This window comes from the organism of the source record quoted next, unplaced genomic scaffold (assembly GCF_019419815.1).
Source record: "Pyrus x bretschneideri cultivar Hongxiangsu unplaced genomic scaffold, Pyrus_bretschneideri_v1 Contig130, whole genome shotgun sequence".
Taxonomy (NCBI): Eukaryota; Viridiplantae; Streptophyta; class Magnoliopsida; order Rosales; family Rosaceae; genus Pyrus; species Pyrus x bretschneideri.
The window spans coordinates 66868-92509 of NW_025999425.1; the positions used below are offsets into that span (position 1 = coordinate 66868).

At 39.0% G+C, this 25642-nt stretch overlaps 3 protein-coding genes across 4 annotated transcripts; 1 reads left to right on the forward strand and 2 right to left on the reverse strand.

The window, feature by feature from the left end:
* Positions 1-5531: 5531 nt before the first annotated feature.
* Positions 5532-7007, forward strand: LOC103960640 (U-box domain-containing protein 26-like). The gene has a single exon (XM_009373121.2). It carries the CDS (start codon positions 5651-5653, stop codon positions 6902-6904), a length of 1254 nt encoding a protein of 417 aa, XP_009371396.2. The 5' UTR covers positions 5532-5650; the 3' UTR covers positions 6905-7007.
* Positions 7008-7869: 862 nt separating this feature from the next.
* LOC125475069 lies at positions 7870-9125 on the reverse strand. 2 transcript variants are annotated; one of them, XR_007256396.1, is made up of 3 exons: positions 8800-9125; positions 8270-8467; positions 7870-8124 (listed from the first exon to the last, which is right to left on the reverse strand). XR_007256396.1 is itself a non-coding variant. In XM_048579374.1 (2 exons), the coding sequence occupies exons 1-2, from the start codon at positions 8956-8958 to the stop codon at positions 8285-8287; spliced, it is 342 nt and encodes a 113-aa protein (XP_048435331.1). In that variant the 5' UTR covers positions 8959-9125; the 3' UTR covers positions 8132-8284. The 2 variants fall into 2 exon arrangements, 1 of the variants encoding a protein (XP_048435331.1); XM_048579374.1 differs by lacking the exon at positions 7870-8124 and having other exon boundaries at positions 8132-8467.
* Positions 9126-9618: 493 nt separating this feature from the next.
* On the reverse strand, positions 9619-15435 carry LOC103960639 (ras-related protein RABC1). Its single transcript, XM_009373119.3, has 6 exons — positions 15212-15435; positions 15054-15122; positions 13958-14023; positions 11097-11218; positions 10259-10387; positions 9619-9947 (listed from the first exon to the last, which is right to left on the reverse strand). Exons 1-6 carry the CDS (start codon positions 15354-15356, stop codon positions 9837-9839), a joined length of 642 nt encoding a protein of 213 aa, XP_009371394.1. The 5' UTR covers positions 15357-15435; the 3' UTR covers positions 9619-9836.
* Between the last annotated feature and the right edge of the window lie 10207 nt (positions 15436-25642).

Here is a 25642-nt window from a genome sequence, read left to right on the forward strand (position 1 = left end):
TGGAGGGAGCCTCAACAACTTCAACAACAAGGCGGATTTAGACAGCCACCCCCCGTGATATTTCAAAGGCCATTCGCACCAACACAACCTCAACCACAATCTGCCCAACCAAATCAGGTTCGTCAATGGATAACGATACAATTCTTCAAATACTAACTTCGTTGAGCAAGGATTACAAAATCAAGATGGCGGAGTTCATGGGACAGTTTAGAGAACAAGGAAAATTGCCTAGTTCAACCATTGTCAATCCAAAGGTAGGTTTTGAAATCGCCAACACCATCACTTTGAGAAGTGGCAAGGAGATTGGAAAAAGTTAAAAAATGTCAAAACCAACCCAAGAGGAGGACAAAAAGTTGTTGCAACAAGAAGAAAGGGCCACGGCAAGGGAAGAACACCCCTTGTCGCAGCCCCTTAAGCACCCTATGCCGTCTAACTCAACTAAGGTAGGTCCAAATTCAATTCCTTCAAATGTTATTCCACCAAATGTGTGTTTCCCTAGCAGGATTATGCAATCTATGAATGAAGAGAATGAAAAAGACATTCTAGAGACCTTCAGGAAGGTGCAAGTCAATATCCCGCTTCTTGATGCAATAAAGCAAATTCCGAAGTATGCTAAGTTTTTGAAGAAACTTTGTACAACAAAGAAACAAATTCGGGAGAAAGAGGTGGTACATGTAAGTGAAAATGTGGTGCAAGTTAACCATTTGATCTTTCCAGCCGATTTCTATGTGCTTGAGGACAATGTTTGGTTTAAGTGTGGGGGGGTAAACAAAGTGTTTTTCATGAATGTTCGTTAGATTTTATCACCTATCACTTCTAAAGTTGTTATTCACTGTGTTTTGAAAGGAAAATACGAAAATTTGAAGTGTTTTAATGTGTTTTGAAAGGAAAATATGAAAATTTGAAAAACAAAAAAAAAACAAAACAAAAAAAATTGAAAAAAGTTTTGAAAAACCCAAAAAGAGTCGTTTTTGTGTGTTTGTCTTAGGGTACCTTCCAACACAATGATGAGGATTTAGTTTTTAATTGCATGACTGTTAAAGAAAGTTACAAACATGGGTGGAAGTTTGATATGCTCTTTGGTTTATGCTTAGTTGTAGTTGATGTTTGCAAAAAGAAAAAAAAATCAGTTTTTGGAACATGCTTAAAGGAAGGAACTCAAACTAACGCTACAACCCTGAGAGACTTGAGGCTATTCTTTGTTTGGAGAGTTATTAATTTTGATATTCTTGTTTTCTAAAGTCGTTGCATGATCTCATTATTTCTTTGCTTGGTTGCTACTTAGAATGCTTTTTCATCATTTTAGTTCCAAATACTAGAACTTATGCCTGTTTCATTCAAAGCATAAAATTGATTGCATAACAAATAACAAGATGAAGTTGTTTAGTTAAAACAGAGCCAAAAAGCCTTTTCCCTTTGCATTTGTATTGTAGGTTTAACCCCTTTGAGCCTTATTTAGCCTATTTTTCTTTGTTAGCTTGCATTATCCCTACTTAGCCTAGTATAGGACTATCCATACCCCTGTTCTTAAATAATAGTGGAGCATGACTTGTTGGGAATTCCTTGTGATCTACAATTTGTAAAAAAACAAGTGTGGGGGAAGAATTTGTCTTTATGAATTGGTGAAGTAGTACGTTTTGTGTTTCAAAAAAAAAAATAAAAAAAGTAAAAAAAAACCGTAAAAAAAGAAAGAGAAAAGAAAAAGTTGTGCAGAAAAAGAAAAAAAAAGGATGAAAAGAAGTGAGAATGAGCTCAAAAGTATTAGTTGATGAAGAAAGGGTCCAAAAGTTTGAATTTGGCCCTAAGTGATATGTGAATCTTCCCTTCGTGGTTAAAGTTGATTTCTGCAATCAAAAGTTGAATTATAAGTGTTGATTTCATTATTTTGCTTATATCGCTTTTAGAACCTTTGTTTATGTAGTGTGCTCATCATTGCTACACTAGGTGTTAGTGCTCGCCAAGGGCCAGGGCCAGTCATTCAATTGTATGTTCACATCTACAGCACACGCTCGCCTTGGATCCAAGTAGGTGCTAGTCATGTTGTACATGTTGCAATAGGAAACTCTGACTCGTATGTGACCGCGAATAGCGCCAATCTTCACGTGATTATAGCATTAGAGCGTATATTATGATTACATCCAGTCCTGTTGTGCAGGTTGCATTAGGCAACTTCGACTTGTGTGCTAGCATAGATTGATGAGCATCAGTCCAGTCGTACAGGTTGCATTAGGCAACTTCGACTTGTGCGCTAGCATAGATTGATGAGCATCAGTCCAGTCGTACAAGTTACATTAGGCAACTCCGACTTGTGTGCTAGCATAGATCGATGAGCATCTGATTTTATTATGCTACTGTTGAGGTATTGTGATTGGCATATTTCTAGAATTATTGTTGATTTGCATTTGATTTCATACTTATACGTAGTATGTATATCTTGGAAACTATACATGTTTTACGACGAGGGGTTATAACGTTTTCAAAGTTTTTATTAAAACTTTATTTTCAGGCCCACTCACCCTTGTTTTTCGCCCCTCCAGGTTTTAGTAGCCGAGCTTTCTTATCGACGAGGATTCTTGGAAAATCTTGGTGTACAAGATTATCTTCGATGGTATAATTCTCACCCCATCTTACTGTACTGTACTTATGCTCTGACATCATGTGTTAAATGGGTTCATTCCCGTTCACAGCGAACTCTTATATATTTACTCACTTTTAGGTTTAATTATTCACATTTTCCACATCACTACACTTTATGGCTTCGTCACCTTCCAAGTGTTGGCCAGCACAACTCGATTCGGAGTCCTAGCAGACATGTCAGGTCGGGGTGTGTCAGTATTTGGCGTGAAGCCAAGTTCAAATTTGTTGTTATTAACTTCATAACCATGCTCCTTCAACTTCTTTTGAGTCTTGGTGAGGTCATATTCTTTGTCGTTGACGGGGTTGCATTCTTTTTTCCAAGATTTGAAGATGAGGCGCAATCGTACCCAGCCTTTAACATGAGTTTGTAGGTGTTTGGGTCAAAACCTTCTTCGATCCTCTTGGTTGGAAAAGAGATTGGTTCCGCCCCGTTTGGCAGGGGTCTTACGAAACCTTGTGGTGGTTTTGAAATTTTAGCATTACCTAGCCATGTCAGAGGTAAAACAGCATTTATCTTGAGCAACTTTACATCATCATTGTGCAGCTGTGTGTCGGCATTACATGTTCCAGTTTTGAATGGGGATTACCCATTCTCTCTTCTCAACAGGGGGGATGTATTGGAAAACAGGTGTATTTAATCCTTTTGAGGGCATCACACTCTCTTTAGTTGTTACGAGTTTAACAGGCTCATTGTCATTTTTGCTTGAAGATGGTACAGCTTTCCCTTCTTGTTTCTTGGGCACGACTTGCCACTCTTGTTTCTTAGGTGAGGCTTTGCCTGTGGATTTGATTACTTTTGGAAGAGCTTCGAGCACCATGTCTTTATCCATGTAGAACTTAGCGTCTGCGAAATGTGATTCAGCTTCGGTGAATGGCTTCGTGTCACCTTGTATCACCTTTACTCCTTCTCGGTAGAACTTCAAGCATTGGTGAAGGGTGGACGACACCGCTCCATTCTCGTGGATCAAAGGCCTTCCTAAGAGCGAGCTGTATGAAGTTCTTGCATCAATCACATAGAATATCGTGGTTAATTTGAGTTCGCCAATGGTCATCTCCACTTGAATCATGCCTATTGCTCTTTGTCCTCCTTGGTTAAAACCTTGGATTAGGAGACAACTTCGGGATAGTTCATCCACCTTGATGCCGATTGTCGTCATTGTTGACTTTGGCATGATGTTTATGGCCGACCCACCATCCACAAGTATGCAGTTGATTTTGTTCTCTCTTACATACCTAGAGATGAAGAGAGGACGGTTGTGAGGCTTTTATCCTAGCAACAAGTCATCGTCAGTGAAGTTGATTGCATCATGGGCGACACAACATATGGCATATTCATGTGGTCGAAGCTTTAAGCCTTCATCCTTGCTTTCTTGCACCTCATGGTTGTCGGAACTCGTTAAGACCGTTACTAGTGCTTTTCGCATTTCCTAGGTCAATAGTAGTGCTTCCTCAATGCTAAAGTATGTTGGCAAGTCTTCTTTAGGCATGAAGGTCTTCTCTTCCTCGATGGCGATAACTTTGCCTTTTGAGGGCTCTTCTATCTCTACTTCAACCATGTGACAGGCAATAGTAATGCACTGTTGGAAGAAGTCCTTCAGGAAGTACTCGTGCAAGGAGACAGGAATGCGTGGCTCTTGCTCCATAGGTTCCCCAGCGTACGTTGGCTTAGCAGCTCTTACGCTCCTTTTAGGCTTTCTATAGTTGCGACGGCGGTGCTTTCTCCCTTGTTCAACCTTTGGCCGTGTGGCTTGTGGTCTTGGCTACTTTGTCTTTTTGTAGGTCACCAATGTCCACCCTTCTTCATCGTCAGTAGGTGCATTTTGGTCGCTTGCCCCCAGTGATTGTTGTGCAGAAGGTGTCGTGTAGCTTAAGCATAGACGGGGGGGGTGGTCATGCGTAACTTGGAGTGGCATGGGGTCGAAGGATCTAAGCGCAATTGTAGTAGTATGTGTTGCGCCCGTGTCTCCAAAGTCAAGCTCGATCTACCCTTGTTGTGCTAGCTTCATGATGAGCTCCTTAAGGATGAAGTACTTGCAAACAGGATGACTTACGATACGATGATATTTGTAGTACCTAGGATCGTTAACGCGATTCATCTCTGCAGGGGCGCTTGTATTCAGGAAACTCAATCACCTTTTTTTTTCTAGCAAGTTGTCTAGCATTGCAGTCACGTCAGAGTCAGAAAAAGGGTTTGACATTGTTGTTTATTTAAAGAAAAATTATTATTGTTTAGAAGAGATGAAAACATAATAATATAGGGAGTCGGGCATTTTGGAATAGTTCAAATCGAACTGAATCGAAGGTTTGAAGGTTGGTTTGTTCACCCATGAGACGAGGGAGACCAAAATTATCCTAATTATTGTCGTCATTTTGCGTTTGACTATGACTATGAATAACAAAAGGCTAGCAAATGAAACTTAAGTTTTGCTGAATTTTATTACTTTGACGTTCTTTGTGGCGTGGAACGACTTACATCAGGTTCGCTGTTACTGTACTACTCTCAATAATGTCATGTGTAAATTCTTTTTCATATCCACGTAGTATTTAGTAGAAAAAAATGGCATGCTGTCGTGATTGTCCGATATAATAATGAACAATATTATCTCTAAGTTTTTCTGGCGCGCAATATTATGTTAATAGATCACAATGTCACGCGAGGATAAAGTCATTCATTTTAAGTTAAGTTTGTCTAATGTTGGTGGATTCATACCTTGAATGACATAACAATTCCAATGGCTGGTCAGTTTGACTGAAGTAATAATCAATGGAGAGAGAGACGTGGGGTCGGGGGGGGACCATTTGTCCAATTATTCTATATTCTTCGTTGAAATCAAATACTCTTTCTTTCACAATTCACAACCACAAAGATAAAACCACCTCTCTTCTCCCTCCTCTTTCTGTTTTGCATGTTGGTAATGTTATTCTTCCCCCCACCCCTCACCCACCCACACACACACACACACTCATGCATTTGTAAATTTGTTTGAGTTGGGTTTTCATCCGTTGTCCATATATGAAAGAACAAGTTGAAGAAATGAGAATTCCCCATCTGTTCAAATGCCCAATCAGTCTGGACTTGTTCAAAGATCCAGTCACTCTCTGCACAGGCCAAACCTACGACAGGTCGAGCATCGAAAAATGGCTTTCCTCAGGTAATCTCTCATGTCCTGTCACAATGCAGAAGCTTCACGATCCATCCATGGTGCCAAATCATACTCTTCGCCATTTCATCAATCAGTGGCTGGAGATGGACAACCAATTTGATCCTCATTACTTGCAGACAATTGATTATTTATCTTCACTCAAATGCGGCCTCAAATCTCGTGATGAGGGTACCTTAGAAAGCAAGGTTCAAGCGCTCAAAGAGATTCGAGCTTTCTCCCAGCTAGAATCGCCATTCAGAAATAATTTGTTGCTTCAGCTGAGATTCCTGCCTTTACTATTGGAGCTTGTGTTTGGAGGAGGAGAAGCCGAACTGAAAGAAAAACAGAAACTCCATGAAGAGTGCTACTACCATATAGATTTTGTGGAGCAAGCGCTTTGTTGCATCATAACACTGCTGCCTCTCAGCGAGTTGGAGTCACTCAATATGCTTAGAGAAGAGAATAACTTAGCATCCTTCCAAGCTTTATTCGCGAACAGCACCACCTCAATCAGGATGAGTTTGTGCCATCTCATAGAGGCAGCATCAACGTCTCCAGAGACAAAAGGACTGTGTTCTATGTTGGGAAAGAACAACCAACTCTTGCATCAGATATTGGCTCAGCTGCTTCACCAGAACTTGAATTCGGAGGAGGATGGAGATGCTGCAATTAAAGCTGTATCAGCATTGTCTTCCCTGGAAGAGAACAGAGAGTTTCTGGTCAAACAAGGCGTGGTGAATGGGCTCACTTCCTACATGATTTCTAGTGTGGAAGGACACAAAAGAAACTTGGCACCGTTGGCAGTGGCCACGCTTGAGAAGCTTTTAGGACTAGAGAGTGCAAGAGAGGCAGTGATTAGTAATCCGAACGGCATTCAAGCTGTTGTTAAGATGGTTTTCAGGGTATCAGATGATCACGGAGGCAGTGATAGTGCCGTTGGCTCGCTCATAATTCTATGCAATGACTCTTTACTGGCACGGGAAGAAGCGATTAGTGGCGGAGTGTTGACTCAGTTGCTATTGCTTCTGCAGAGCCAGTGCAGTGGTCAAACAAAAACAAAGGCGAGAATGTTGCTCAAGCTCCTCAGAATCAAGTGGTCTCAGGAAGCAAACCAGCTTCTATAGCTTATGTATTACTTTCCATATGCAGACGTCAAACTATTAGATTATCAATGTGTGTAGTTCATAAAGCATTGAGATTAATGCAGGCCAACAATTTTACTTGTTGCTAAATGATAATAGCATACAGTTTCTTGTTGTTGATGAATACGGGTTTAGTTATCGATTAAGAAAACCGAACGCTTGAATCTGTCATTTCCCTTCAGTTGGCCACAAATTCAGTAGATTTTCCGGAAAATAAATCATATGGGGGAAGAACAATCTACTTCCAGAATTATGATTCGTCAATGGATATTCGCTCCAACGCATGATGATTCATTTGCAAAGATGCGTTACATAAGAAACTGGTGCAGGAGAAAAACAAGGGATTCTCTGTTGTTCCTGCTACAATATTTTTCTTTTGTTTTTCATATTTATGTTATTTAGGGGAGACTTTCAGAATAGTATTATTGATTCTTGCTCTTTCAGCGGCTGAAGGCTCCTTGCACTTCTCGTTTGCTCATTTAGTGCGAAGTTTTTGATGTGAGCGCTTATGGATCCGCAACAAATTCCCAATTGTTAGGCACAGGCACAAAGAATTTTTAACATGTGGAAGGCCATGGTCAAACAAAAACACTCAAGGGTAGGTAAGGTCCACATTTTACATGATGAGATGAGATGAGATGGGTGCCCCTTTTGACACAAAAGAAGGTGTTGCTACATTACCTACCAATACCAATTGCCAAACAGAAGCACTCCATACTGCTTTCACGAGAGTCAAAAGTTCTCCACCTCCATTTTGGGGTTCTTTTTTCACAATGACTTATAAAGTCTTTATTTTAATCTATAGAAAGGTTACTGGGCTCGTAAAGTACAATAATCCATCTTTTGTCCTCTAGGTGGTCATAATTTTCTAATTTTTCCATTTAACATACCTTTAATTGGTAAGTTATCCATTTCAATCCAATTATTTATATTAGACGAGCCCGTAATGTTATAATACAATCCTTATCCATTTCAATCCAATTATTTATATCAGACGAGCCCGTAATGTTATAATACAATCCCAAACCAAACAATTTAATATGATAAGTTGAGAGAAATGATCGAAGAGCAATGATCTCAACACAACCCCGTTGTTACTTTTGGTGTTTTGATCCAATAAAGCAAAGCAGACTTTCTAGTTTTCACATACCCTTTTAGTTTTCGTTGTACAATTCCACTTATGAATGTCTGCACTCTGTAACCTGACAACAAAGATGTAACAACAGTATTTAGTATTTGGTACTTGATACATAATCAAAAAGGAACGAAATGTGTGCGTAGTAAGAGACGTAATGCTTCAGAAAGTAGAAAATAAGCGTAGATTCGGAGATTCCCAAATAGGTTAACCTTTCGAATTGCTGCTTAATCCATGGGCAGGCAAGAGACAACCTGGTGAACTGAAACATCTTTGTAGCCAGAGGAAAAGAAAGAAAAAGCGATTCCCGTGGTAGTGGCGAAAGGAACGAGAGCACCGTGGCCATGGCAGGAGCTGCGTTTTCTCGTATCCAGCTCAGACCATATGAAAGTATGGCCGTCCCTACACACCTGCAGTTAAATATTTGAACTACTTTGATCAAGCCTCGTTTGATTCAATCATTCGAGTGACCCAATAAAATTTGGTAGAGTTCACAATAATACAGGAGACGGCACATTATGCAGCTTCACAAAAGACCTTACATCTTCCTAGCTCAAGTAATGCGGACCATATTACAATCTGACATTGCTAAATTAAAAGTTAACGGTTCCTTTATCATTAACAGTCATATTTTGATTCCGATGTGTTTATAAAAATTGTAAGTAGAGAGTGAGTGAGAGAAATGATATGATAGGCATAGCATAGCAGCAGCTTGTTTTCAGAGTGAGTTAATAAATTATACACGCTGAGCCTGCAGTTCCCTCCCTTTCAACAACTCCAAAGCATCCGATGTTCTATGAGAAATCGCATCCCTTGCGTCTCTCTCAGCAGCGCTCATCGGGTTGAATCTTGTGAGAGCAGAAGAAGTGACACCAGAAGGGGTTGCTGAATTTACATTCATACTGTTGGAATCACTACAACTAGCTTTACTTGGGAGCAGAAAAGTAGCTAAAGGGAGAGACGAGAACCTAGCGCCTGCTCAGCAATGGCAACCTTAGGTTTGCTGATTGAGTTGAGGAGGAGGAAGAAGAAGAAGTGGATGCCTTAAATCAGGATAGGGATCGGACACCATCGTACCGACAAAATTATGGCTTGTTTGGAACAGCTTATTTAAGAAGCACTTATGTTTAAATGCACTTTCAGTTGAAGCGCTTTTATTAGAAGCACATTAAATTTTTAATAAAAATGCAAATGCTTTGGGAAAGATACTTAAAAAGTGTTTTTTTTAACCTAGGAACACTTCAATTTCTTTTATGTCAAACCGTCATGCATTTTTATTGATCTGAAAGTACTTTTAATTATTTTAAAATGTACTTACAAACAGGCCCCTAGACTTGGATACTTAGTGCAAAGTTCTTTCGAGACAGCTGCCAAATGAACAACACTGATCTCTACTTACATTTTGTTATTACAAACAATATTATTACTCTAAGCTACACTGAAAAAAGGGAGAGAGAGAGAGTTTATACTCGGAATGGTATGAGTTGAAGAGAAATTGCCCCATATGCCTTACAATTTTTATTTTAGTTTTGTATGCTTCGTTCATGTTGCCACAATCAGGTAATATCAAAGTGGGAATATATTAAATATGAATTGTGTTTGTACGCACAAATTAGTCCCATAGGAAACAAAAAAAATGCGGAAGAAATCAGATGAGCTATATTTTACAAGAGATTTGCACTTCATAGAATGAGAATAATTCCTTCTGGAGTGACAAGGGACCAATTTAGTGCTAATTAGAGATCTGAAATGCACTAGTTTGAGACAAGTGAGTAAGCTTCAGCAACATCCGCTCGTTGATGCGTCAGCCTGCGGCAGTTTCTCCTTAAAGATGTTATTCTTCTTCACCCCTTTAGACCCCTCGGCTAAGAGACTGGGAGTATCCAGAATCTGCATATACATAGTTACAATTATCAGGCCATCATTTAATTTGAGCTACCATTCTTTTTGGATAGTAAGATTATCAGGCATTCAACCTACGTCTAATTAATCTACCATAATTCTTTTAAGCAAGTTCTATCAAAGTTTCCTTTCCATTGTTACGATGCAAACAGTTGCATATTCAGTCTTATTTTCTTTTTTTCCTAGATATTTATTCTCAACACATGAGATCCACGGGTTAGTGCAGACACAATAAATGGGACTACAAATTCAAAGGTCTTGTTAGCAAAAAGAAATAGTAACTGAAAAGGTCTCTGAACCTTTAAAACAAGCTCTTCAAAGCACTGCTGCACATTAACTCGAGTTTTAGCACTGCATTCAATAAAGAGGCACCCAGATTCCCTGGCGAAATTTATTCCCTCTTTCTTTGTTACAACCCTGTCACTTTCCTGGAAAATAAGGATCGATCTGAATAAGTATTAAACGAGCAAAAGGCGTCTAAACAAGATAGTATAATGGTCCAAGGCCATCGAGAATTTGGTGCTTGGAAAAATAAGAACCTCAGATCAACTTGATCTGTAATCTTGCCTGTCTTTATTTACTTATATGTCCACCAAACTTGCATACCAAGTGCCTAACAAGTAAGGGAAATCCAAAATAGAAAACCAGGACAGCTTGTGGTAATCTAACAATAGCACGAGACATAATAGGGATTGAAAAAAAAAATACACACAGAATTTAAAATCAAAATCAAACGACGAGGTGGAACAGCCTCTAAAACCCTCATTTTGCATGTAAAAGTAGCACATGACAGAATAGGTTGCAGTTCATAAACCAGAAAATGAAGACGTTATTCCAACTAGAACTACCATGAAAATCTGATTTAAAGAGTTCCAGTAATCTGTTTATCCTCTTAGAGAGAATGACCATGTTTTGAACCCTTACCCCTTCTTTAACTACAAACTAATATGCAAGGTACAAGCAAATTTAATATGTTAACAATGTGAGCATATGAAACAGATATCTGCAATGCCTACTTATGAAAGCTTGCACTGTAATTGCACTCACAATGAACCAACAAATATTTCATGGCCCCCCAAAATGATTGAACAATAAGCTTACTTCTCCAGAGAAATTTAAATTGGAACCTTGGAATACCTTATCAACTTTGTTCCCAACAAGCATCTTGATGCAGTCTTGATTTGTTGAGTAGAGTTCTATTTCTTTTGCCCATACATCACAAAGGTTTGTAAATGTTTCTCGCCTTGTTACATCATAAACTGTTGGAGTAATAAAAACCAAATGAATACTTTTAAGAAAATAATTCCTTAATCAGAGCCTAGCAAGTTCCAAATAATTTCAGACTTAATGAGCCACTCTAACATGGGCATCGGTATAACCTTATAGGTTACTATTACCCTTGAATCACCACAAATGACTAATGCGTTAAAGTTCTTTAGGAGATACAAATGATAAACACGCTATGTTTCATCTAAAATTTTAAATGCAATTAGAGCCCAAACAAAATTTGTTCGAATAACTACATTTAAATGATAAATATGCTACCTTTCATCTAAATGCAATTTTTTTAATACAATCCAAATGCAATTAGAAGATAAACATTCACTTTGGTAGCACAAGACTAAGACCATTTGCCCAAATCTTACAATACAGACTTTTAATTCTAGAACAAAACATCCACCATGGTGAAAACAATCAGTATATAATAAAATAAATAAATATAACGTGAAGTGTTAATGTCAAAGAATCAATTTAGGAATCAATTCTTTTATTTCTTAGCAACTCAAGGTCTTTAAGTTTTCTAAAAGAGTCGTATTACGTAATGTGTCCTTCAGGATTTTAATGAGTCTTGAGTGTTCTATTTGAAGCCTCTAACTAAACGGTATTTCTTCCAACCATATTAGGCATAAAGGAGTGCTTGGCATAGGTGCTTTATATTTGAACCCTAAAAGAAGGTATTTCTTGTAAAGAAAATCAGAATACAACAACAACAACAAAGCCTTATCCCACTAAGTGGGGTCGACTATATGAATCCTAGAACGCCACTGCACTTGGTTTTGTTCCAAGTCTTCCATTAGATCCAAGTACTCCAAGTCTTTTCTTAGAGTCTCTTTCCAAGTCTTTCTAGGTCCTCTACCCCTTTGGCCCTAAGCCTTTGCCTCGTAACCGCATCTTCTAACCGGAGTATTTGTAGGTCTTCGTTTCACATGTCCAAACCACCGTGACTGATTTTCTCTCATCTTATCTTCAATTTCAGTTACTGCTACTTTACCTCGGATATCCTCATTCCTAATCCTATCCTTTCTCGTGTTCGCACATATCCACAAGGCATTCTCATCTCCGCTACAGACTTACGCTTTTATTAAGCTTTAATACTCTTTGTCTTAGGCATTCCCTTGAGCTTTAGTGCATACGACAGTTGCACAACACAGTCGATGTCCTCTTTCACTTCATCCATGCAGTTTGTATTCTATGGTTGAGGTCTCCATCCAATTCTCAATTTTTCTGCAAGATAGATCTAAGACAGCGAAAGCGTTCGCTCTTTTGTACTTTCTGATCTCTAGTACTCACCCCTAACTCATTTGAACCTTTGTTCCCACTGAACTTGCACTCTATATACTTTGTCTTTGACCTACTTAGGCGAAGAACTTTAGATTCCAACACTTCCCGCCAAAGGTTAAGCTTCGCATTTACTCCCTCCTGAGTTTCATCTATCTACACTATATAGTCTAGAAAAAGCATACACCAAGGAATATCATCTTGAATATGTCTCGTTTACTCATCCATTACCAATGTAAAATGGTAAGGACTTAAAGCTGAGCCTTGATGTAACCCTATAGTTATGGGAAAGTTTTCAGTTTGTCTTTCATGAGTTCTTATGGCAGTCCTTATTCTATCATACATATCCTTTACAGCTTGGATATATGCTACTCATACTCCTTTCTTCTCTAAAATCCTCCAAATAATCGGAATGGGATATGGAAATTGTGCTGTTAAAAGCTTGGTTCCTTGAAATCTTTCATTTTGTATGTATTGGTTCCTTGAAATCGCCTCCTTAACTATCTTCTCCATTTGTACTCTCCATTCTCAAATTTATCGACCTTTAAGTAACTCCAAAACTTTCTTTTCTCCAAATCTTTCCTGGTTACTAATATCTTCAAAGCACACTATGATTGTAGGCAGCGCCCACCATGCAATGTCCTACATAAGAAAGAGCACCAGAACTCTCACATGCAATATATATACGAGATTGCACAGATCTGTTGCATTCTTTTGTTTTTCAAGATAAACCTCTATAGCACCCTCTTAAAACTTGTTGGGTTTGGAAGTTAGATACTACTAGCCTCTTGCCACACACGTACACTGCAATTGGCCTTTCTATGTAAGATTATGTCTTTTAGATTTTATATTTAAAAAACTGATTTATATTTTTTTTATTACAAAACTATTCAAAAAAAAGGAAATGAAGCAAAGCCATGAACTACCCACTATGTGGGTTGGTTTTTATTTTAAATGTTTTCATTCAAAATGTCATGAATTTATTATTTTGTCCCTCATTAATTAGATGATAATGTATTGAATTTTTAATTTGTGGAGGGTATTTTCTGGTATTTCAAATGCTTCACCATTTTGCTGCTCTCACTTTATATACAGAGAAGAAGCACCCTCTTTTTGCTAAAAAATAATCGTAGTGAAAATTTAGTCATGTTTGATCAACAACAGTGCCTCACTTATTTTCTCACATTCAACATAAACAATATGATAATCATTAAATCGCCATATATTACATTAAAATCCGCTAATCAACATTTTCAGACAAGATTTTGATTTATCAATTTTGAACATAATTAGATCACTCAGACAAATAGTATCCTATTTGTAACACACACATCGAAATTCAAGAACAGAGGCAGCATCCTATTTGCAACAATGCAATAAATCATTATCTGCAGTTTTCACTTGAAAGAATAATAAAACCAGGCGTAGGTAACACTTACCCATAATGATTCCTTGTGCACCTCTGTAATATGAACTTGTCAAGGTTCTAAATCTCTCCTGACCAGCTGAGTAAATAAACATTTAGAACATGTTAGAAATAGCAGTTCAAACGCTCCTCTTTACTTAAAAAAGTGGTGAAGGATAGCTATGAAAAACCAATTAACAATAAAATTGAACGCTAAGCAAAAGAACAATGAAGGATATCGAATGTCAAGTTAAATATTGCTTTGATAACAAAATGATGACATGGAGAAAGTCTCAATGTCAAGCAGAATACAAAGGTGAACTGTGGCATGACTCCAGTAATTTTTATCACATCAATTAAATGGAGTTCAACCATTTATATTAAATCTTCAGCCACTCTTCTGATTCATTCCCAACTCGAAATAATCTTATTTGTGCTTTGAAACCACATGTGGTTGCACAAGAACACTTGAACAACTTAAGTTCAAAGTAATAACAATATACACATAAAACAAAACGCTTGCTTCTACAGTTATGCCAAGAAATAAAATATTAACAAATGGGGGGAAGGAGGGAATGATAATAAAAGTACTCCCAATCAAAACTAGGTTGGTTTGATAAAAAATACCCTAAGAAAAATAAAAATTAACCAACAGAAATTTACAAATGACAATATAGATATAGCGACTTAGTTACTATGACAGCCATATTATCTTTAAGATGATGAGTAACAACTGGCAATCAATACTATCACCTGGCAACACAGCAGAAAAAAGAAAAACCAGAAGTGTATCGAAGTTCTTATATCATTATTTACATTCTGAAACTTTGATCCCTTGAACAAGAAAGGACCAGACGGGCCTGTGCTCAACAAATAAAGACCAGTAAAATGATGAATCACATTACAGTGATCTACATATATCCTAAATCCTTTAGAAACACTACATTTTCGACTTAATTCAATCGTTTCTTTTTGTAAATAATCCGAAATTTCGAAAAGTTATCCTCCAAAATGTGGGTAAATGACACATTCAAAGGGCCCCAAATCAAATCACAAGAAGGGGCATCTAGAAACATAAAAATCTCCAAAACAAAATTAGCAAGAAAAGCAGCGAGTGAATTGGGATTTACCTGTATCCCAAATTGCAAGCTTGAGTTTTTTGCCTCCGAGAGTAACATATTTGACCTTAAAATCAACACCTGCAACCACCAAAAGGAAACAATGAAGAATCTGCGAAGAAAAACAATACGACGGAAGAAATTGAAACGAAGAAATTGGGAATGCAAACCGATGGTAGGCGAAAGGTCTTCGAAGGAATCGGAGGTGAAGCTGAGGAGAAGACTGCTCTTGCCGACGCCTGAGTCGCCGATCATCAAGAGCTTGAACAAGTAATCGAACTCCGCCGCTTGATTCGAAACCACCGCCGACTCCATTTCTCTCTCTCTCTCTATTCAATTTTCTATTTCCACATTCAATGCTGCAATGCAATGCCAAGATCCAATAATCTATCAATCGAACAATCGAACAACCGAACAACCGAGGATGCAACCGTAATTCCGCACTTAATACATACATACTAATTGGTCATCATGGCCTAAGAATAAAATATTACCGCTGTATGCTTATTTAACACAAGAATTAAAAATAGAGGTGCATTTCATATTTCATATTACGGTTTAGTGGTATTTTTTTAACTTATAAGTGACTTGGGGACACATGTTAAGGGATACAATCTCATTATTATCATATCAATCAAGAGCTACTAGCAGTCGATAAACAGTTACACAAATTAAGTGTAGTGCTTTGCACAATCAAGACATCATTTTTACAACTAGACAAAATAGCAGAAAAAGGAACAACATAATCCGTAGGTGAATAGCCTAACTACCATGTCCACTTATCTGGCCCAAAAGTTACCTTGGTCTCACTATGTCCTCAATGGATCAAAAAACAAAGTGTGAGTGGATCGAACATTTATCTAGTTAAAAACATTTTGAACACAATAACCCTTGTTTTGGAAAACAAATATAATTTGAAAACTACATATGCTATCTACTAATATATAGTATTCACAACAAGAATTCCAAAGTAATCATATCATCACAATCATCGATCAATACACATAACATAAACACCTCATATCTATATCAAAACAATAATACTAGCATCAACCAGTATAGTATAGTCGTATAGTATAGCAAGTAGGTGGAAAGGCATTAGTCAATCATTAGCTAGCATCGACTAGCCATCTAGTATCTACTAGAAACATCAATATTTGCAAATAACCGACGACCTTAGCTAGCTATATGAAACATATGTGCATGTGCATGATAATCATGTACTCATAGGTATAGAAAGCACGACACATCGCTAGACTCATTGCCTATCTCTACTTTAACCTCTTTGGGACTTGTGAACACAATACCTTGACTTAATTAAGCATTTCTTGACATTTAACCAAACTATGTCTAAAACTACTATTTAGACAACGAATTTGCACAAACGGATAACACCATGTGTTTCAAGACGTCGAAAAACCTTATGTAGGTCTTGGGTCCCTCACGCGCCGTCACATGTGGAGGTGTAAGAACTACAGGCCCAAACCGATGCCTTATATCGCACTATTCCATTCTTTTCATTACATTTCCTTACAAAAACCCGCTTGTAGCCAACAAACGTCACATGTGGAGGTGTAGGAACTACAGGCCCAAACGATTTACGTTTCTCAAGTTCAACTTGGATTGCTTGTTTCCAGTTCAACCAATTAGGTCTATGTTGACATTCACCAATGGAGCGTCGTTCAATGCCATCGCTCAGCATCATATTAGTAGCTAATCTGTATGCAAATGCATCGTCGACTATCATCATATTCGTCTCTTCCAAGATGCTTTTGTAATCTAGAATAACCTCATGTGTTGGAATGGTTGAGCAAGCGATGGTCAGATTCAAACTAGTTTCACTAGTTAAAGTCGTGGGCTTCCTCTTTTGGGGTTGTAAATCCTTTGAACTAATAGGTATGCCACGCTTCAAGGTATAAGTAAATGATTAGTTAGCTGCCAATGTACTAGGCTATGCAGCCAATTGTCCTTCGAGGATAGCTTGTCATTCAGGCGCGATGCTTAACATACGTTAAGTACACCTATCCTTCCATGCGTGTTTGCAGTGGGTATATGTGATATCATCATCTTTGCTAGATCAGTAAAAACAACAGGTATGCTTTAAGCAACGCTCTGTCAATCTAAATATGATGCATCAATTTCAAATTGTGTAGTGCAGGGATCCACGACAATTCATGGCGTTGCTCAGGAACGTTAACATTCTTATCTCCCCCTATTAGCGGGAAGACTATCTTATCAAAGTGACAATTCGCAAAATGTGTGCAAAATTGCATAGCCCTCAAAATACTGAAAACTTGGTATTCATGACCAAGGTCCGAGCAATCACTTGAAGGCGCTTAATGAACACTTTTGCGAAGCCATTTTTGATGTGAACATAGGATACTGGATGTCTAACTTCAATCCTAATTGACATGCAATCATTGTCGAAAGTCTACGAACTAAACTCTTCAGCATTATCCAGTTGAATCGACTTAATTTGTGCTAGACGTTTCGCAAATGCAGCATTGCGTGTGAATAGTAGGCAAACATATGACCAACATGTTGATGTATCAACCAACATCATAAATATTTAAATGGTCTACATGTTGGTTGGATAGGTCCACAAATATCCTCTTGAATCTTTGAAGAAACTTCAGGGGGTTGTGATTAATCTTTGTTTTGGCAGGTTGAGTAATCAATTTCCCCAAAAAGCAAGTTTGACATGATGTATGTCCAGGAATGAGTTTCAAACTTCTAGTAAGTGGGTACTCAAGTGATACTTTGAGGATACAACGCATCATATCTCTTCTTAGATGTCCCAAATAGCCATGCCAAAACAAGGAAATACTTTGGAACCTAGGCTCCTAGCCACCACGTAGTGGGCCACTGGCCTTCACAGCTCATATGGTTGTAATATACAATCCATTCAGAAAGAGTTCCATCTTCTCATGAATATTGTGAAGTCTAAACTTAGTTCATGTACCATACATGCTTATTAGATCTTTGTTGCTTCATCACAAGTAAGATTTGTACATGCACGTGCATTTCATGTTTAGATTTCTTATGCATTTTGACAACGAAGTTGTCTTGTCAGAATTGCTAGCTATTTTTATGCGAGCTAAGCATGAAATTTAAGGCAGCCCACATGGGCTAACATACACCTTTTATACGGGATTAAGCTTTTGCCATTAAGATGCTCAGATTGCTTTTACATTTGACAAGTGTCTTTTTATACTCTTGTCTACAACAATCAAAGGTTTTTTGTTATAAGGTTAGAGGATTTCATTTCCTCATTGGTTAGACATATTAGGTTTTAAAGAGTGGTTTTAAGCTCCCCAACCTCCTCTCTTGTTCTTCATCTAAAACCCTAGTTGCATACCCTTTTTCATGCCTTTAATCTTGTGCTAACTCACCCACATCATCATTGAAAATAGATGTGTGTATGGATTCTTAGTTAGTTTCTTCTTCCAACTGTTTGAACGGAGAAACTTACTTATCATATTTGAATCCATAGTTTCATATCATCTTTCTCTCATCGCATCGTTTGAAAGTTCGTGCTTCGTCTCGGTGCCACAAGGTGATCAGCTCAACGAATTGAGCTGCCCTCTGAAGGAATAATTGGTGAAAAAATGTTCATTTGAGCAACATCTATGCATACAATTAACAATTAAAGGTAGAATCATGCTTGTATGCACTCAAAAACAAAACTTTAGCCATGAAATTCAAGGCCTGGTATTTATGGTGAACCAAGACTCAACTCAAATCTTGAATAAAAGAGTTGATAAACTTTTATATCTTTGAAGCACCTCTTTGCTTAGCAAAGGATATTCACCCATGTGAGGGCCTTCCTTCCTTAGTCTCCTTACTCCTTGGCTCCATGGATGTGGATGGAGGAACTTTGCTTCTTAGCTCCATGACTTCTTGGATATGGATGAAGAAATGGATTCTCCAAGTTCCCAAGAAAGGGAACCTCTAAGTTTCCACACCAAGGAGAGCATTGAGGAAGAGATGAGTGACCTAGGAAGAAATGGATGCTAGTCCATTCTTCCTAGGGTGGTCGGCCTCCTAAGAGAAGAGAGAGTTTTTTGTGTTTTTCTATTCTCTCTAAAAAACCCTTATGAGGGAATAGTTATAATTTCCTTTCTATAGCCACTTACATTGAGTGGCATAGTTGAAATTAAAACCAATTCTCCCTCACACTCTCTATGCCCGGCCATGTAGGTTCATCGGACTTTCATGCCCTTTGTGTTTTCAAGTTGTCATGCAACTTGAGTTATTGGACTTGAAATTTGAAGCCCATTGGGCTTTAAGGCCCAAAACTAACCCGAGTTCTAAAACGAACCTATTCGTTTGATTAATTAACATACTAATTAATCCTAGCCATAAATAATTAAACCATTTTAAAAATGGCAGAGTAGTAGGCATAGACAATGGATATCTTTATGTTATCCATAGAAGCAACCTTGAGAATAATGACATCACCATTGTACATGATTCTCAATCATGTGGTTCAATCTCTCATTTGAGTTCGGATCTTGATGAGACCTTGATTCCCTGGCTTGAGTTATCACCCTATTAGTGTCGTAGTGTGGGTACACTAGGGACACTTTCTAGTTGAAACCTAATGAAGAGTGATAGGAGCATATTTATGCGACTTAATTAGCTTGTTTTCTTGCATTTACATAGTTAGTTTCTATTTATTATAGTGATTTAAGCTATTTTTGTGTGTTTGTAGGTTTAAATGGCAAAAAAGTGCATTTTGGTGCATTTTAGAGCAATTTTGGGCTAGAATGGATAGCTTGCGTATGGAGCAAGGTGGATGGACGAATTTGAAGTCAAAAGAGGCTAGGAACATGCTACAAATCTGGAGAAACAAATTCAAGACAAAAAAGATAAGGAAAGAGCAAGAAACATTGAACCTTATCTAAACTATCTTATCTTATCCAAACCTTATCCAACTTTATCTTATCTTATCCTATCCTAATCTTTTGCTACTTTAATTCCAGCTACAAGGGGGGTTCTTTTCAAACTTGGACACATAAAAACCTATTTCTAGAAGACCTATCTCTTTTTAGAAGCCTTGCCACACCCCCTATCCTTATTCTCTTTGGTTTCTGATTTCTAGGTGGCCTTTTCCTTGTGGATTTGGAGTGTTTAATTCTTCTCCAAAACAATGACTCTATGCCGTGTGTTTTATCCCTATAAATACTACATTCTACCACAACCCATCTCTCACCACAATTGACACCACACAACCATCAATCATAGAAATCACCCTTATGCCGCAACATAGCAAGGAGAAAGGAAAAGAGAGCCTTAGCCGTGCCATCACATTCAAGCTTGGAGTGCTGGAACGTTCTTAGGTGTATTCTATCTTTTGCTTTCAATGTTTAATTTAATTTATCTTTGTTTAAGTGCAAACATGAGGAACTAAACTTGTTTTAGCTAGAGGTGGATTCAAAGCCATGAACATATAAGTGATATGAATTGATTTCCTCCTGTTATTGTTTCATAAAACATGAATACGATTTACTTATCTGTTTGATTGATAACATATTCTTGTATGTTGATTAAGGATGCATACTTAGTTTGCATGCATGAATTTGATGCTACAATATAAGGGAATTTCACCTAATAGTTATGAACTTATATTTACAAGTAGTGGAGGTTGCTAGTCACAATTGTTAAGTAAATCCATGGCAGGAGTATCATGCAGTTCATAGTTACGAATGCCTTGTCAATGCTTATGATTTTCACAAAGCTTAATGATCTTTGATTGTATCTCTATTATGTTGTTCATGTAAGGAATTATTAAAGAATAGTTTGGTTGTTGATGCGTTGTCCATCCAATTCAATGACTTAAGGAAAATCTGAGGGTTAATTAGTGTTGCTGACAGTTAATCTGGGGCATTGTTATTCATGGTTTATAGGAATAATAATTGGAAATCGATTTGTATGCATATGTGTCATGTGTGGAGATGAACCCTCTAGCTAGCCATTCACCCATATTTCACCCAATTTCGTCCAAATTGTTTAGAGTCTTTAAATCTATTTGTTTTTACTTCAATTTCATCAAAAACCCAATCCCCTTTACTTTGTTGTGTCAAATTAGTTAGAATCTGTCCCCATTTAGTATTTTGAATCTTTTTAGTTTAATTTTCATCCAAATCACTTTCTAGTACCTGTTTTGAGTCAATTTAACTTAGTTTGTGTGTTTTGAGTCTATTTAGCTTGTTTTGAGTTGTTAGAGTCAAGTTTTCTGTTTTTGAGTCTAGTTTAGTGTTTTAGAGTTTAAATTGTGTAGATTAGCATCCCTTCTAATCCCCGGCCTAGAACGATCCCTACTTACACATACTACAATTATAGGGTTTAATTTGTGTGCTATCTTTTACCACATCAGAGAGTTCATAAATGAACTTTCTCATCCAAACAACATTGTTGTAAGCTTCTATATGGCGATATATTTTGCATGCATTATGGAACACGCTAAAGTCATTATTTATAACGTTTCCACCCAAATATCTTTTTAGTCATAATAAAGAGATATCCAATTATCTCTTCATTCATTATGAAGAGACATCCAATGATGGATACAATATTAGATTCATAATCTAATACATTTACGCTTCCATTGCGTTACTTTAATTCTTCCTCATTCTTGAGGAATATATCCTTTAATATTTCTTAAATACTTAAGGACTTACTTGACAGTTGCCATGGTTCTGATCTTGGGCTTGCACTGATACTGTCTTGTACCGATCTTGGTACAACTCATATCAACGTTGTTCATACAATATGAAATACGTAAATCACCTTTCTATGTATGTATAAAGGATTCTATTTACGCATTATGCTTCTTTGGGAGTCAAAAGGGTACATTCTATCACATCCCAGTCGACTCCACCGTAGCACAATGTTGTCCACTTTGGGCTTACCATTCCCTCACAGTTTTGTTTCTGGGAACTCACGAGCAACTTCCCAGTGGGTCACCTACTAGAACTCTGAAGTTAAGTGAGTTTGGGCGAGAGTAATCCTAGGATAGGTGACCCATTGAGAAGTTGTTCGTGAGTTCCCATAAATAAACCCATGAGGGAATGGTAAGCCCAAAGCGGACAATATCGTGCTATGGCGGAGTCGAGACTAGGATGTGACAGAATGGTATCAGAGTTCCTCTGCCGTTCGGTGCAGATGTGAAGACGAGGATGCCGGGTTCCCCTTAAGTGGGGTGGATTGTAAAATCCCACATCGACCGATGGAGAGGGGGTGATATGCTTTATATGTACATACTCCCTTCCCTATAGCACATTGTAACATCCCACATCGACCAGCGGAGAGGGGGTGATGTGCCTTATATGTACATGCTCCCCTTCTTATAGCACAAGGCCTTTTGGGAACTCATTGGCTTCGGATTCCATAGGAACTCCAAAGTTAAGTGAGTTCGGGCGAGAGCATTCCTAGGATGGGTGACCCTACTGGAAAGTTCTCGTCTGAGTTCCCAAAAACAAAACTGTAAGGGTGTGGCTAGGGCCCACATCTCAGTCTCGACTTTGCCGTAGCACTTTATTGTCCGCTTTAGGCTTACCATTCCTTCACGGATTTGTTTCTAGGAACTTAGACAAGAACCTCCTAGTGGGTCACCCATCCTAGGATTGCTTTCGCCCAAACTCGCTTAACTTTAGAGTTTCTATGGAATCCGAAGCCAATGAGTTCCCAAAAGGCCTCGTGCTATAAGAAGGGGAACATGTACATATAAGGCACATCACCCCCTCTCCGCTGATCAATGTGGGATGTTACAATGTGCTATAGGGAAGGGAGCATGTACATATAAGGCACATCACCCCATCTCCATTGGTCGATGTGGGATCTTATAATCCACCCCACTTAAGGGGAACCCGGCATCCTCATCTTCATATATGCACCGAACGGCAGAGTAACTCTGATACCATTCTATCACATCCCAGTCGTCCACATCTCAATCTCGACTCCGCCGTAGCACTTTATTGTCTGCTTTAGGCTTACCATTCCTTCATGGATTTGTTTCTAGGAACTCAGACAAGAACCTCCCAGTAGGTCACCCATCCTAGGATTGCTCTCGCTCGAACTCGCTTAACTTCAGAGTTCCGATAGAATCTGAAGCTAATGAGTTCCCAAAAGGCCTCGTGCTATAAGGAGGGGAGCATGTACATATAAGGCACATCACCCCCTCTCCATTGGTCGATGTGGGATGTAACAATGCGCTATAGGGAAGGGAGCATGTACATATAAGGCATATCACCCCATCTCCATTGGTCGATGTAGGATCTTATAATCGACCCCACTTAAGGGGAACCCGGTATCCTCGTCTTCACATCTGTATCGAATGGCAGAGTAACTCTGATACCATTTTGTCACATCCCAGTCGTCCACATCTCAGTCTCGACTCCACCGTAGCACTTTATTGTCTGCTTTAGGCTTACCATTCCTACATTGATTTGTTTCTAGGAACTCAAACAATAACCTCCCAGTGGGTCACCCATCCTAAGATTGCTCTTGCCCAAACTCGCTTAACTTTGGAGTTCCTATGGAATCCGAAGCCAATGAGTTCCCAAAAGGCCTCGTACTATAAGAAGGGGAGCATGTACATATAAGACAAATCACCCCCTCTCCGCTAGTCGATGTGGGATGTTACAATGCACTATAGGGAAGGGAGCATGTAAATATAAGGCACATCACCCCATCTCTATTGGTCGATGTGGGATCTTATAATCCACCCCACTTAAGGGAAACCCGGCATCCTTGTCTTCACATCTGCACCAAACGGCAGAGTAACTCTGATACCACTCTATCACATCCCAATCGTCCACATCTCAGTCTTGACTCCGCCGTAGCACTTTATTGTCTGCTTTAGGCTTACCATTCATTCACGGATTTGTTTCTAGGAACTCAGACAAGAACCTCCTAGTGGATCACCTATCCTAGGATTGCTCTCGCTCGAACTCGCTTAACTTCAGAGTTCCGATGGAATCCGAAGCTAATGAGTTCCCAAAAGGCCTCGTGCTATAAGAATGGGAGCATGTACATATAAGGCATATCACCCCCTCTCCGCTGGTCGATGTGGGATGTTACAATGTGTTCTAGGGAAGAGAACATGTACATATAAGGCACATCACCCCCTCTTCATTAGTCGATGTGGGATCTTACAATCCACCCCACTTAAGGGGAACCCGGCATCTTCGTCTTCATATCTGCACCGAACGGCAGTAACTCTGATACCATTCTATCACATCCCAGTCTCGACTCCACCGTAGCACGATGTTGTCCGCTTTGGGCTTACCATTCCCTCACAGTTTTGTTTCTGGGAACTCACGAACAACTTCCCAGTGGGTCACCTACTGGAACTCTGAAGTTAAGCGAGTTTGGGCGAGAGCAATCTTAGAATGGGTGACCCACTGAGAAGTTGCTCGTGAGTTCCCAGAAACAAAACTATGAGCGAATGGTAAGCCCAAAGCAAACAATATCGTGCTATGGCAGAGTCAAGACTGGGAAGTGATAGAATGGTATCAGAGTTACTCTGCCGTTCGGTGCAGATGTGCCGACGTGGGTGCCGTGTTCCCCTTAGGTGGGGTAGATTGTAAGATACCACATCGACCAATGGAGAGGGGGTGATGTGCTTTATATGTACATGCTTCCTCCCTATAGCACATTGTAACATCCCACATCGACCAGCGGAGAAGGGGTGATGTGCTTTATATGTACATGTTCCCCTCCTTATAGCACGAGGCCTTTTGGGAACTCATTGGCTTCGGATTCCATCGGAACTCTGAAGTTAACCGAGTTTAGGTGAGAACAATCCTAGGATGGGTGACCCACTAGGAGGTTCTTGTCTGAGTTCCTAGAAACAATTCCGTGAGGGAATGGTAAGCCTAAAACAGACAATAAAGTGTTGCGGCGGAGTTGAGACTGAGATGTGGGCCCTAGCCACGCCCTTATGATTTTGTTTTTGGGAATTCAGACGAGAACTTTCTAGTAGGGTCACCCATCCTAGAAATGCACTCGCCCGAACTCGCTTAACTTTGGAGTTCCAAGGGAATCTGGAACCGGTGAGTTCCTAAAAGGTCTCGTGCTAGTGGACATGTACAAATAAGGCACATCACCCCCTCTCCATTGGTCAATGTAGGATCTTATAATCCACCCTACTTAAGGGGAACCCACCGTCCTCCCCGACATATCCGCACCGAACGACAGAGTGGCTCAGCAAAAACGTGGTGGGCTCATAACCCACAGATCCCAAGATCAAAACCTGGCTCAGATACATCCCAATCTCAGCTTTGCCGTAGCATGATATTATCCTCTTTGGGCTTACCATTCCCTCGCGGATTTGTTTCTGGGAATTCAGACGAGAACTTCCCAGCGGGTCACCCATCCTATGATTGCTCTCGCCCGAACTTGCTTAACTTCAGAGTTCCAATGGAATCCGAAACCAGTGAATTCCTAAAAGGCCTCACTATCGGGAGGGGAGCATGTACATATAAGGAACATCACCCCTTCTCTGTTGGTCGATGTGGGATTTTACACATTCCCTTTTAGAAAAGCAATTTCCCAGTCTGATTGGAATTGTACTTTCATTTGAAGTTTATTATCGT